The sequence below is a fragment of the Oncorhynchus mykiss genome, chromosome 4 (assembly GCF_013265735.2).
Source record: "Oncorhynchus mykiss isolate Arlee chromosome 4, USDA_OmykA_1.1, whole genome shotgun sequence".
Lineage (NCBI taxonomy): Eukaryota > Metazoa > Chordata > Actinopteri > Salmoniformes > Salmonidae > Oncorhynchus > Oncorhynchus mykiss.
In genome coordinates, this window is record NC_048568.1 from 20,491,909 (window position 1) to 20,506,613 (window position 14,705).

The 14,705-nt window shown below is 47.3% G+C and overlaps 1 protein-coding gene across 2 annotated transcripts in view; it reads left to right on the plus strand.

Annotated features, from left to right (window-relative positions):
- Positions 1-1,589: 1,589 nt before the first annotated feature.
- The window catches only part of LOC110521055 (protein enabled homolog), a 158,391-nt gene continuing 145,275 nt past the window's right edge, over positions 1,590-14,705 (plus strand). Inside the window, exon 1 of one of the 2 annotated variants that reach the window (XM_036975862.1) lies at positions 1,590-1,965. In XM_036975862.1, coding sequence (XP_036831757.1) covers positions 1,961-1,965 — 5 coding nt within the window. In that variant the 5' untranslated portion in view covers positions 1,590-1,960. Of the gene's footprint in view, positions 1,966-2,820; positions 2,900-14,705 lie in introns of those variants that run through there. The other variant, XM_036975860.1, reaches the window with a different exon arrangement.

Below are 14,705 nucleotides of genomic sequence, written 5' to 3' on the forward strand. Positions count from 1 at the left end.
GTGGGGTGGCCAGTCCTCTTCTGGCTGTGCCGGGTGGAGATTATAACAGAACATGGCCAAGATGTTCAAATGTTCATAAATGACCAGCATGGTCCAATAATAATAAGGCAGAACAGTTGAAACTGGAGCAGCAGCACGGCCAGGTGGACTGGGGACAGCAAGGAGTCAACAACCTCTCTCTCAATGTCAGTAAGACCAAGGAGTTGATCGTGGACTACAGGAAACAGGGAGGAGAGCACACCCCCATCCACATTGACGGGGCAGCAGTGGAGCAGGTCGAGAACTTCAAGTTCCTCTGTGTCCAAATCATTAAAGACTTAAAATGGTCCGAAACAAGTTTGGTATGTGCTCTCAAATCCTCCAAAACTTCTACAGCTGTACCATTGAGAACATTTTGACTCACTGCATCACTGCCTGGTATGGCAATAGCACTGCCCTACAGAGGGTGGTGTGGACAGGACAGGGATCAAACCCCAGGCTGTAGTGACACCGCAGCACTGCGATGCAGTGCCTTAGACCACTGCGCCACTCAGGAGGCCTCATTTAACACACTTTAAATGGTTTAGATAGTTATCACAGTGTAAATAGCAAATCTATAATTCAATAGGCTACTACTCTTGCTCCCCAGACCAGGTGAAATTGAACTTGAATGAGAACTCAAATAGCCCACTGAATCTCTAGGCCAGTAAGTATTTTCAGTCTCTGAGATAGATGTGTCTTCTCTCTTCCAGAGCAGGTTGATGTTTATTAGAATGAGTCTTGTTCTTGAGGCAGAACTGAGCAATTTCTGCTAGATGGGCTATATTGTAAAAATTATTGAAAACAAAAATGTGTTTTTTGGACTTATGGAGCGTGCTTAAGGTTGTGGTTAGGGTTAGGTTTCAAATCAGTTTTATTGACTTTGTGGCTGCCGCTTTGCAGAGCTGCCTCAAAAACAAGTTAAATTACGAAAAAAACGCTAACCTGCCTTCCAGGATTTACAAAAAAATCCACAATAAACTGTTTTGTTTTCATGTAGCTTATAATTAATACTATATCTGAAATAACAAAGCAAAAACTTGGGCCAATTGAGATATCGATAGTGACTAACAAATGTCACTCAATTACGATAGCTTCCAGTGTAATTTTGTAAATGCCAGATATCATGGTGCTTTCAAGACAACTAGTAACTCGGAAAAAAAACTTGGTCAAATTATGACGTCATTGATTTTCAGGTCGGAAAGTTGAAGTTTGAGGAAAAGATGCCCGAGTTTCCGATTTAGAATTCCGAGGTCGAAGACCTTTCAAAAAAAAAAATCCCCGTCGTTTTTGCCAGTGGCCAGTTGTTTTGAACGCAGCATGTGCTGGAACGAACGGAGACAGACCCACAGTCCCCTCCCCACTTAATCGTGGGGGACAATAACTGACATCCACATAGTGGCGCACTGAGGTTGCTTATTAGCCCCCATAAACGTCTCATTCAAAAATCCCGTTATTCCCTTTTTTTTGCAAGGGGTACTTGCTATCAAAAAAATCGAGGGGGTGTGGCCTGGTATGTTCTGTACGTCTCCACGTAGTTGAGAAACGCTTTGCGTCAGTGTTGTGGCTTTGCGTCAGTGTTGAAGCAGAGACGGGGATCCCAGCGGCACGTTGTCGCTGTATGAGACAACTGCAGTCTCGCAGTAGCGAAAACCATATACTTTTTTCCCCGTCTTTTCTTTCATTAGAATTTCGTAAACGGTGGCGCGATGCACTCGATCATGTAGGATAAATACTTTTTACATTTTCATTTTTCTTTTTTTTATACTATACTGGATGTAACTACGAGCCTCTTTCGTCCCGCGGCGTTCCATTGATATTATTTTGTGGCATATTTAAGTGCGAACTTTCTGAAAACCATTGCAAGATAAGTCATCAGTTAAATAACTTATTTGAAGCCCTTGACGAAGACCCTGTTCTGTAACACTACTGTGACTGAATCATGAGGTGAGTAATGATCTAAGTCTTGATTAAAAACATTGAAGCAACATGATGCGAACATTTTATATTACATTCACACAGGTAACTTTTTGAGAGGCTATATGTCCAACAAACTTTCCAACCGGATGCGATCAAATGCATGTTATTCATTAGGTTATTTGGTCGTTTAAATATAGGAAACATTGTATTCTGTTCTGCATATACAGCAAATTGCAGTGCAGCAATGTCGATGTGGATCTTGTCTCATTGAATGTAAAATAGCAAGGCATGTAGTGCGCAATTGTATTATCAGTGGCTGCTGCAGAGCTTACTGAAAAACACATTTGTTTTGTATTTCAAACTGTGTCACACCTCCACACGCCTCCAGAAAGAAACATTTGCCCAGTTGTTGCAATCAATGCAGTAACGGGCAGGAGCAATAACCGCAAGTTGAATGGTTAAACCGAGGCTAATTGACCAGTGTACTTTCAGTCAACATGAATGTCAATTTGATCATAGCAATTTCCCATGCATATTGACAGAAAAAGACCCGTGGAAATGTTGCTAGGGTTGTATTCTACGTGCAATGGGCTTTAATTCATTGTGGATTTTTTTTTGCTGGTTAGACATTTTGAGATTATTCACGATGATAATGAATATCATTTATTTGATGTCACATTAAATTCAAACATCCGTTTTTTTCGTTGATGTTGACATTTGCATAGGGCTATGACGGTTTATTACGCAGGGCTTACGCACTAACTGACTTGTGCCTTAAAAAATTACATGTATTTGCATTGAACACATTTAATATCACACAATTCAAAACCTGTATTTAAATGTATGATGATTTCATTCTTAATGTTTTATTGGTCCTCTAAGGTCGTTCTTCCACCTATGTCACACTTGACTTGCTGATGATGACCACTGCACTTAGGTGTCCCATGTCGCTACAGTGCAGGTGTGTAGTTTACTGTAACCCCCGGATGAAACAAACATCTCAGATTTGCATGTTATAGTATACAATATTTACTCTTTCTCTATTTAAAGGGGTTATGTTGCCGATACAGATGTTTATAAATATAACAGCTTTGTGGCTGTTTGAAAAGGGCTCTCGTCGCGTTGCAACGCACTCATCACATTGTAGTGGAGGGAGTTGTCTGTGGGCTAGGGAGAGTTCAGATGTCAAGGCTTGGTCCACAGGCAGAGGGTGAAACACTAGGGTGACCCCTAGTCAGATCCATTACTCTATGTGGCGGGGGCGTGGGGCGGATGAGGCCCCTCGAGAGAAAGGCCTAAATGAGGCCAGCTGCTGGCATCTCTCCACTAGACCAAGCCTCATCTAACAATGACTCTGGCTGCTCCAAGGAAATCCAGCGCTGCTGCAATTCTCAAATATATATATATATATATATATTTATCCATCTTTCTGATTGGTGATCACATTACTTACTGGAAATAGTAAATCGCTAGGTTTCCATCCAATTGGTGACAGATTTTCATGCGAATATTCTAAAATCTGCATAAAACAATATGCACATATTACCATCAAACTGGCTATTTGCGGATTAAAGACTTTGCGTGATGACGTAGTGCACATAAAAAAATAACTTTTGAAATTAACTTCCCCATGTGCCGAATAAAAATAAAACAAAGTTAAATGGGTTTCCATCACATTGTCAACTCTACTGATGGTTTTGTCACAACTGTTGAGTTATATAGCACGTGCGCTCTAACCAACAGCTCACAGATACAGTGCGAGTAGGCTACCTACACGAGATTATGGATAAAAACGAGATTATTTTTATTTGTCAAACAGCAGCCAAGCATCAATCATGTCACTAGAATAAGACCCCCAATATTTATCGGAAAGCAGCATCAAACCCATCACCGTGCACTTTCACCCCGCTGTGAAGTTCATCACAATTGGTGTAATCTGTTGCCTAATAAACTGCATTGTTTCCCGGGTCATAGTGGGAGGACAACACAATATATCACCGCGTGACTCCAAGTTTACTTTGATATGACAGTTATATCAATATTTGAGCATAAAGGCGTTTCCACGGCCGTTTCTCGCATTATTAATTTTACAGACACAAAAAGATCCCACCATGTCGAACGAACAAATTCTCTGTTGACATTTATAAAATTGTTTCCGCATTTCCTTTTTCCTAAAAAAAAGGTTGTGCCTTTTTTCATGCGTCAAGTAATTCATCCGCATGGAATGGTTGGACGGAGACCTGGTTAGTGATAGTAAATGGTGGGTGAAATTGAAGTGGTCCTTTCTGTTTTGATTCATTAGACAACAAAGATCAGTGTCAAAAGGGGGGCTAGGCTATTAGATGTGCCTGGTGGGTTTGTTCAACAGGTGTGAGGTGGTTGCTTGGGGTGACTGCTAGGCCAAGTTGCTGGCCTGACTGACTCATGACCATTTGTTGGTGTGTGTGTCAGGACAGACAGACAGCATGGAAGTTGTCTTTCTCCATGTCAACTGATCAGTCACTATAAACCCAAAAACCTGTCAACATAAGACACCTTTCCCATGTCAGTGATGAAACCTGAACGGTCTGTTCCTTTAAAATTCCTCCCCATTGATGTTCTAAAATAGAGCCCCCAGTCAGTTATGCATCATGGGAAGTGAAGCACACTTGAGGTTTTATCGCTCCCGGTTGACAGTGAAGCAGCAGGCTGTGATGTGTCACAGTAACAACCTCTGACAGCCCTTTCCTTTTGAGGAGCCTGTTACTTTGACACGGATCCTGAGAAATAACAGCTGTGGAAATGCTGCTGGTATTTTTTTGTATACATTTCTTGTTCAGGTTTTCCTGATGACTGCCACAATTGTATTAAGGCTCTGGATTCTGAACGGACTGGAGTAACCCTCAGAATAAAAAATAATTTAGTCAAAGTTTGTCTTGAGCCTAGCGACGCAAGTGGCTCATCAGACAGCAGTCAATAGGGATTGTGTGTGTGTGTGTGTGTGTGTCCACAGTCAGCCGTGAGTGAGCGGGAAACCCGGGCTTAATCCCAGATAGTGTGACCATGCAGTAATAATTGGACGTAATTTGTCTGTTTCATTTGATAGGGGACTGTCATAAAACGGTGGCATGAGTCTTCGGAAAATAGGATGTGAGGAAGAAGTTATGGTGCTCCAATGATTTATTTTGTCAATTTTCTCCGATTCTATCATCCACCCGACCCTCCACCCTCTGATCTCTGCTTTTCTCATCCCCCTCTACCTCCAGCTCTCTATCTGACAGTCCATCCCTTATCGCTCAAATTTCTCCTCTGTTCACCGATAAACTGCAAACCAGCCTTTCTGTAAGCATTTTTTTTTGGGGGGGGGGGGGGGGGGGGGGCTCTATCTGATGTCATTGCAGAGGAGTTTCATCTTTCACTCTGTGCACTTCACTTATCTCTGAGTGATTGTTCGTCCAAGCAAAGTGGACCCAGGAGAGAACTAATCACCACAGTGTTTCATCTCCCAGGATTAGGGCTGATTTACAGGAGACAAGTGATTTTGTGCTCAAATATGGTTACGTAATGTTTCATCCACTGACTGCGTTAAAAGATTTTCGTCTGGTGTGTTTCCCCTCCTACCTGTTGTGTGTGAATCTAAGTTTAACTGGGCGTAAGTAAGCTGCTCTGTCTTTGTGTGTGTGCGTGTGTACACATTTTACTATACTTGTGAGTACCAGAAGTCCTCACAAGAATACTAAACCAACTAAAATTCAGAGAAGTGAGGACATTATGCCAGTTCTCAATTGTAAAAAGCTTATTTTAGTGTTAGAATTAGGGTTAGTGTCGGAGGAAACACCTGGCGACCTAGTCAGCGTCTCTCTCTGAGCTCTCTCTATCTCTGAGCTCTCTCTATCTCTGAGCTCTCTCTATCTCTGAGCTCTCTCTCTCTGAGCTCTCTCTCTCTGAGCTCTCTCTATCTCTGAGCTCTCTCTCTCTGAGCTCTCTCTCTCTCTGAGCTCGCTCTCTCTGAGCTCTCTCGCTCCCTGAGCTCGCTCCCTCTCTCTCTCTGAGCTCGCTCCCTCTCTCTCTCTCTCTCTCTGAGCTCTCTCTCGCTCACTCTGAGCTCTCTCTCTCTCTGAGCTCTCTCTCTCTGAGCTCGCTCCCTCTCTCTCTCTCTGAGCTCGCTCTCTCTCTCTCTCTGAGCTCTCTCTCTCTGAGCTCTCTCTCTCTGAGCTCTCTCTCTCTGAGCTCGCTCGCTTTCTCTCTCTGAGCTCGCTCCCTCTCTCTCTCTCTGAGCTCTCTCTGAGCTCTCTCTCTCTCTCTCTCTCTCTCTCTCTCTGAGCTCGCTCTCTCTGAGCTCTCTCTATCTCTGAGCTCTCTCTCTCTGAGCTCTCTCTCTCTCTGAGCTCGCTCTCTCTGAGCTCGCTCTCTCTGAGCTCTCTCGCTCCCTGAGCTCGCTCCCTCTCTCTCTCTGAGCTCGCTCCCTCTCTCTCTCTCTCTCTCTGAGCTCTCTCTCGCTCACTCTGAGCTCTCTCTCTCTCTCTGAGCTCTCTCTCTCTGAGCTCGCTCCCTCTCTCTCTCTCTGAGCTCGCTCTCTCTCTCTCTCTGAGCTCTCTCTCTCTGAGCTCTCTCTCTCTGAGCTCTCTCTCTCTGAGCTCGCTCGCTTTCTCTCTCTGAGCTCGCTCCCTCTCTCTCTCTCTGAGCTCTCTCTGAGCTCTCTCTCTCTCTCTCTCTCTCTCTCTCTGAGCTCGCTCTCTCTGAGCTCGCTCTCTCTGAGCTCGCGCTCTCTCTCTCTCTGAGCTCGCTCTCTCTGAGCTCGCTCTCTCTGAGCTCGCTCGCTCTCTCTCTCTGAGCTCGCTCGCTCTCTCTCTCTGAGCTCGCTCGCTCTCTCTCTCTGAGCTCATTCGCTCGCTCTCTCTGAGCTCGCTCCCTCTCTCTCTCTCTCTCTCTCTCTCTCTCTGAGATCGCTCGCTCCCTGTCTCTCTCTGAGCTCGCTCGCTCTCTCTCTCTGAGCTCCCTCGCTCTCTCTGGGCTCGCTCGCTCTCTCTGGGCTCGCTCGCTCTCTCAGCTCGCTCTCTCGCTCAGCTCGCTCTCTCTCTGAGCTCGCTCTCTCTGAGCTTGCTCGCTTTCTCTCTCTGAGCCCTCTCGCTCTCTCTCTCTCTGAGCTCGCTCACTCTCTCTGAGCTCGCTCTCTCACTCTCTCTGAGCTCGCTCGCTTTCTCTCTTTGAGCCCTCTCGCTCTCTCTCTCTGAGCTCGCTCGCTTTCTCTCTCTCTGAGCTCGCTCGCTCTCTCTGAGCTCGCTCTCTCACTCTCTCTGAGCTCGCTCGCTCTCTCTCTCTGAGCTCGCTCGCTCGCTCTCTCTCTCTGAGCTCGCTCACTCTCTCTCTCTCGCTCGCTCTCTCTGTGCTCTCTCTCTCTCTCTCTCTCTGAGCTCTCTCTCTCTCTGAGCTCTCTCTCTCTCTGAGCTCGCTCGCTGTCTCTCTCTGAGCTCGCTCTCTCTGAGCTCGCTCGCTTTCTCTCTTTGAGCCCTCTCGCTCTCTCTCTCTGAGCTCGCTCGCTTTCTCTCTCTGAGCCCTCTCGCTCTCTCTCTCTCTGAGCTCGCTCGCTCTCTCTGAGCTCACTCTCTCACTCTCTCTGAGCTCGCTCGCTCTCTCTCTCTGAGCTCGCTCGCTCGCTCTCTCTCTCTGAGCTCGCTCACTCTCTCTCTCTCGCTAGCTCTCTCTGTGCTCTCTCTCTCTCTCTCTCTGAGCTCTCTCTCTCTCTGAGCTCTCTCTCTCTCTGAGCTCTCTCTCTCTCTGAGCACGCTCTCTCTCGCTCTCTCTGGGCTCGCTCGCTCTCTCTCTCTGAGCTCGCTCGCTCCCTCTCGCTCTCTCTCTCTCAGCTCGCTTGCTCTCTCTCACTTCTCGCTCGCCTGCACTACCTGAAATACAATTATTTTGTCAACAGTATACTGCCCTGTCTCATATTGAAGTTAAAGAAACTATCAAGGCCCTTGAACAGGACATCAAGTCTATTGAATTGAAGCTGCTCACTCAGAACGACCCTGGACTAGTCATGAACTTACAGGACATGAACTGAGGTCGTTTCTGCTTGAAAGAGTGAAGGGTGCCTTGATTAGGTCTCGTTTCGCTTCCCTGAAGGATATGGATGCTCCTAGCGCTTTTTTTATTAAACCTAGGACAGTCGACATTGCAACATAAACAGATGGTCTGCCTTTGTCTTCCTGATGGGAAGGTGACCACGGATGACAGTGAAATGCGTCAACATGCCGTGGATTTCTACTCGTCCCTCTATAAGGCGGAGGGTTGTGACTCTCTGTGTACTGAACAGTTGTTACACGGTCTTCCTCAATTGGGACCTCAGAGAGTCGCATTGGACTCTGACATTACACTACAAGAGCTGTCCACAGCAGTTATGCAGCTCTCAACAGGCCGAGCCCCTGGCATCGATGGTTTACCATCTGAGTTTTATAAGCACTTTTGGGGGTCTATTGGGGAGGATTTTTCTGAAGTGTTGTGTGAAGTGGTGTGGTTCTCTTCCTGTATCCTGTCAACGTGCGGTGCTTTCAATGTTGCCAAAAAAGGGGGATTTGTCTCTCATAAAAAAATTGGAGACCTGTTGCTTTGCTGTGCGCTGAATACAAAATTGTTTCTAAATGTCTCTCAAACAGGTTGAAAGAGTATCTGGGATTGTTGGTCCACAAGGACCAGTCCTACTGTGTACCTGACCACTCTATTGTTGACAACTTGTTTCTGATGAGATGTTTTAGACATTTGTAAACTGTCTGATGTAAATGTGGGTTTACTTTCTTTGGATCAGGAGAAGGCTTTTGATCATGTGGACCACCAGTACTTGTTTAAAACAATGAAAGCCTTTGGGTTTGGGGATGTTTTTCTGTCTTGGATGAATTTACTGTATGCTGGGACCTCGTGTATGGTGAAGGTGTGGGGTGGTTTGAGTTGCCCCATCCCTGTCCAAAGGGGCATCAGGCAGGGATGCCCAATTTCAGGGCAGTTATATAGTCTGGCGATTGAACCAATGCTTTGTTTTTTAAGAGCGAGTCTTACTGGTTTCTCTGTGCCAGGTGTAATGAAGGGTCCCACGATAGCACTGTCTGAGTATGCAGATGACGTAACAGTTTTTATTACAGGGGGTGAGGACGTTAAGGTTCTCTCAAACACTCTAAAGGTGTATGAGGGGGCCTCCTCAGCTAGTCAATTGGGGAAAGAGTGAAGCTCTGTGGGTAGGTCAGCTTCAGGTTACCAGGGGGGCTTCAGACAGGGTCCGTTCTACGGTTACCAGGGGGGCTTCAGACGGGGTCCGCTCCACGGTTACCAGGGGGGCTTCAGATGGGGTCCGTTCCACGGTTACCAGGGGGGCTTCAGATGGGGTCCGTTCCACGGTTACCAGGGGGGCTTCAGACGGGGCCCGTTCCACGGTTACCAGGGGGGCTTCAGACGGGGTCCGCTCCACGGTTACCAGGGGGGCTTCAGACGGGGTCCGCTCCACGGTTACCAGGGGGGCTTCAGACGGGGTCCGCTCCACGGTTACCAGGGGGGCTTCAGACGGGGTCCGTTCCACGGTTACCAGGGGCGCTTCAGACGGGGTCCGCTCCACGGTTACCAGGGGGGCTTCAGACGGGGTCCGCTCCACGGTTACCAGGGGGGCTTCAGACGGGGTCCGCTCCACGGTTACCAGGGGGGCTTCAGACGGGGTCCGCTCCACGGTTACCAGGTCGGCTTCAGATGGGGTCCGTTCCACGGTTACCAGGGGGGCTTCAGTGGGGCAGAGATGAGATGAAGACTTTGAGAGTTTTTCTAGGCTCTGATGTCTTTCAGAAAAAGAACTGGGAGGGTGTATTGGAGAAAGTGTGTGCCAGACTGTCAAGATGGAAATGGTTGCTGCCCCAGCTGTCTTATAGGGGAAGGGTCCTGGTAGCTAATAATCTTGCTGCCTCTACCCTGTGGCACAGACTAATGATTTTGCAGCCACCAAAGGGTCTGATACAAGAGCTTCGGAGGACCCTTGTCAATTTCTTCTGGTCTGGACAACACTGGATTAAAGCTGCAGCCCTGTACCTGCCACTGCATGAGGGTGGGCAAGGCCTGGTGGACATTTTCTCTAGAATCATGGCTTTCCGGCTTCAAGCAGCCCAGAGACTGTTGTACAGAGACGGTTCTAGCTGGGTCGAAACAGCCTACACACTGATGAGGAGAGCGGGCTGTTTGGGCTTAGACAAGCACCTTTTCCTCTTAAAGCTGGAGGGGGGGTGATTTGCCTGGCCTGACTCCATTTTATGAGTTTGTTATGCAGGCTTGGAGAGTCCTTGTCCAGTCCCATAAGGCCTGCACGCCACCAGGGATGTGGCTTTTTGAAGAGCCTCTTTTTCACAACTGCCATCTAGTCCCGTGTTCTGGTTTCAGCTAGCCTACGTTCATGCCTGTTATGCGTGGGGTGTACCAAGCTAGGTCATCTGATGCAGAGCAGGAGCAAATCGTTGGAGGAGCTGGGAGAAAGAGCGGGGATCCGATCATCTCGCCTACCGAGGAAGGTCGTCGCTGAGGTCTGCAACTCCTTGCCAGTGCTTCATCTGCAGTATGTGACTGACACTTCCAATTCTGATCGGTGGAAGGAGGGTCTGGATTATGTGTTTCCTGCACTGATTGTTAAGTGCTGCGATGGGGGCATTCGAGGAGGATGTGGGGATGCTGCTTTCCTTCAATACCCCGGAGCTGGGGGAGTTCAAGGAGGTGGGAAAGAAGGCCATGTACAGAATATGTGTAAAGGTGTCCCATGCCTCTTCCCTGGAACGGGTAAAATCAACGAGGTGGGTGGGTGTGCTTGGTCCAGGTGCCTCTCCAAAAGGCTGTTGGTGATCATTATACAAACTGCCTATTGATAAGAGGACAGCTGACCTCCAATGGAGGATAATACATGGAGCTATAGCCACCAACATCCATCTGGTACACCTGGACCCTACTGTTGGGGAGGGGTGTCCATTCGGTGTCTGGTACACCTGGACCCTACTGTTGGGGAGGGGTGTCCATTCTGTGTCTGGTACACCTGGACTCTACTGTTGGGGAGGGGTGTCCATTCTGTGTCTGGTACACCTGGACCCTACTGTTGAGGAGGGGTGTCCATTCTGTGTCTGGTACACCTGGACCCTACTGTTGGGGAGGGGTGTCCATTCTGTGTCTGGTACACCTGGACCCTACTTTTGGGGAGGGGTGTCCATTCTGTGTCTGGTACACCTGGACCCTACTCTTGGGGAGGGGTGTCCATTCTGTGTCTGGTACATCTGGACCCTACTGTTGGGGAGGGGTGTCCATTCTGTGCCGAGTCTGAATCTCTGGCACATCTGTTTTTACTGTGTCCCAGGTTGGTCGGGATGATTGACCTGATCACTAATTGGTTCTCAACGTTGGGAGAGGTTTTCTCTTCCCAACTGCATATATTTGGGCCAAAGTTAGTTAAATGGGTGTAGTTGCGTTGCTTAATTTTGTGTTAGGGGCAGAAAAATTAGCGATACGGAAGACCCGAAACTATTCGGGGACAGGGGTCTGTGGATGTGGTGGGAATGCTGGAGGGAATGTTGGCAGCGAGACTGAGGGTTGAGTTTGCCTATTATAAACTTGTCAACAATATTGATCTGTTTATGAGTATATGGGGTATGCAGAGGCTGTTGTGTTTAGTTACTGTGGAGGAGGAATTGGAGTTGTGTTTTTAACTGTGTAACTGTGGTTTTGTATGAGTATTTATTTTTTGGTGGGCCCCCAGACCCAATAAAGATGATTTAAAACTTTTTTTAAAACTCTCTCTCTCTGAGCTCTCTCGCTCTCTCTGAGCTCTCTCTCTCTCTCTCTGAGCTCGCTCTCTCTCTCACTTCTCGCTCGCTCTCTCTCACTTCTCGCTCGCTCTCTCTCTGAGCTCGCTCGCTCTCTCAGCTTGCTCGCTCACTCTCTTTCTCTCTCTGAGATCGCTCGCTCCCTCTCTTCAGCTCACTCGCTCTCTCTTTCTCAGCTCGCTCTCTCTGAGCTCGCTCTCTCTGAGCTCTCTCTCTCTCTGAGCTCTCTTTCTCTCTGAGCTCGCTCTCTCTCTCAGCTCGCTCTCTCTCTCTGAGCTCGCTCTCTCTCTCTCTCAGCTCGCTCTCTCTCACTTCTCGCTCACTGTCTCTGAGCTCGCTCACTCTCTCTGAGCTCGCTCGCTCTCTGAGCTCGCTCTCTCTCTCACTTCTCGCTCGCTCTCTCTCTGAGCTCGCTCGCTCGCTCTCTCAGCTTGCTCGCTCACTCTCTTTCTCTGAGCTCGCTCGCTTGCTCTCTCTCTCTGAGCTCGCTCACTCTCCCTGAGCTTGCTCGCTCGCTCTCTCTCTCTGAGCTCGCTCTCGCTCTCTGAGCTCTCTCTCTCTCTCTGAGCTCTCTCTCTCTCTCTGAGCTCTCTCTCTCTCTCTGAGCTCGCTCTCTCTCTCTCTGAGCTCGCTCTCTCTCTTTGAGCTCGCTCTCTCTCTCTCTGAGCTAGCTCGCTCTCTCTCTTTGAGCTCGCTCTCTCTCTGAGCTCGCTCACTCTCTCTGAGCTCGCTCACTCTTTCTCACCTCGCTTGCTCGCTCGCTCTCTCTCTCTCTCTCTGAGCTCGCTCGCACGCGCTCTCTCTGAGCTCGCTCTCTCTCTCAGCTCGCTCGCTCTCACTCGCTCTCACTCTCTCTCAGCTCGCTCTCCCTCTCTCCGAGCTCGCTCTCTATCTTTGAGCTCGCGCGCTCTCTCTCTGAGCTCGCGCGCTCTCTCTCTGAGCTCGCGCGCTCTCTCTCTGAGCTCGCGCGCTCTCTCGCTGAGCTCGCGCGCTCTCTCTCTGAGCTCGCGCGTTCTCTCTCTGGGCTCTCTCTCTCTCTCTCTCTCTCTCTGGGTTCTCTCTCTCTGGACTCTCTCTGAGAGGCCTGTGGTATAAATGGTATCCTAAATGTAAATGATAAAATAAGCAGACCACAAATTCCAGTTGGATATGTGTCGACAGCAACCTTTGGAAAATCCCGATGTTAGGTACTATATTTATTGAATATTATATGAGTCCTCTAAATTAAAATGGCCAATTTTGGAAGCAACCAATTAACTTAATTTCACAGACATACAATTATATTTCAACCAAATAATGTTTCAGGAATGCTAATATTATCAGTGTTCTAACTACAGAAACGATTTCAGAGCAATCTGAGATGGTGGGTGTCATGACTTGCTGAAATGACATGGAATGACCCCCCCCCCCCCCCCCCCCCGTCAGTTTACTCTTAATCATGTGACCCCTCGCTCTGTCCAAATGCACCTAGGGCTAGAATCACTGCAGTACCCATGCGCCTGGAGCTGTGCACTCTGCAATACTCTGCTACAATTTTCTGTGTGTTATTGTGCTTGCGTGTGCATCTGTGTTAGCAAACCCTTTGCATAACTCTGCATAATATTCTGGGTTCTGGGTGCTTGGACATGTGTCTGTCTTTTCTCCCTTTTTCAGTTGAAGCTCATTAAGTAGAGACTCATCAGCAGCACAGCATTGAGACTATCCTGCTGCACGGCCCTGCCACTACACATGGAGACATTTAAAACGTAAAGTTGTCATTTGTGAGGAGCTTAGGGCCAGTACGGGAAGGGGGCGGATGTATCTGTGCTTGTATGGAGGAGGACACGGATGAATATACAGACCCCGAACACATTGGAAACAGCATTATTGAAGCCTCCTCTCTCTTCGCTCACAGTGCCTTCAGAATGTATTCACACCCCTTGACTTTTTTACAGCCTGGATTTAAAATGGATTACATTTAGATTTACATTTTGTCACTGGCCTACACACAATACCCCATAATGTCAAAGTGGAACTATGTTTTTCAAAAATGTAACAAATTAATTAAACATGAAAAGCTGAAATGTCTTTAGGCAATAAGTATTCATGACAAGCCTAAATAAGTTTCGTAGTAAACATTTGTTTAACAAGTTGCATGGACTTTGTGTGCAATAATAGTGTTTAACATAATTTTTGAATGACTACCTCATCTCTGTACCCCACACATACAAATGTATCTGTAAGGTCCCTTAGTCAAGCAGTGGATTTCTACCACAAAGACCAGGGAGGTATTCCAGATATTCCAATACCTCACAAAGAAGAGCACCTATTGGTTAAAAAAAATACATTGAATCTCCCTTTGTGCAATTAAAGTGGATGGTGTGTCAATACACCCAGTCACTACAAAGATACAGGCATCCTTCCTAACTCAGTTGCCAGAGAGGAAGGAAACCGCTCAAGGATTTCACCATGAGGCCAATGATGACTTTAACAGTTAACAGTTAGAATTGAATGGCTGTGATAGAAAACTGAAGATGGATCAACATTGCAGTTTAATCCACAATACTTACCTAATTGACAGAGTGAAAAGAAAGCCTTAAATCTATGGCAAGACTTGAAGATGTTTGTCTAGCAATGATCAACAACCAATTTGACAGAGCTTGAAGAAATTTTAATCAAGTAATGGGCAAATGTTGCAGAATCCAGGTGTGGAGAGCTCGTAGAGACTTACCCAGAAAGACTCAGGGGTGTGAATACTTACGTAAATGAGATATTTCTGTATTCATTCTCAATAAATTTGCAAGAATGTCTGACCATGTTTTCACTATGTCATTATGATGGTATTTGGTTTATTAGGATTCCCGTTAGCCGACGCCAACGGCGACAGCTAGTCTTACTTGGGTCCGACACTACAGACAAAATACTTTTTAATTTACATACACTACATGTTAATGTTTTTAAATGTACAGTGCCTTCGGAAAG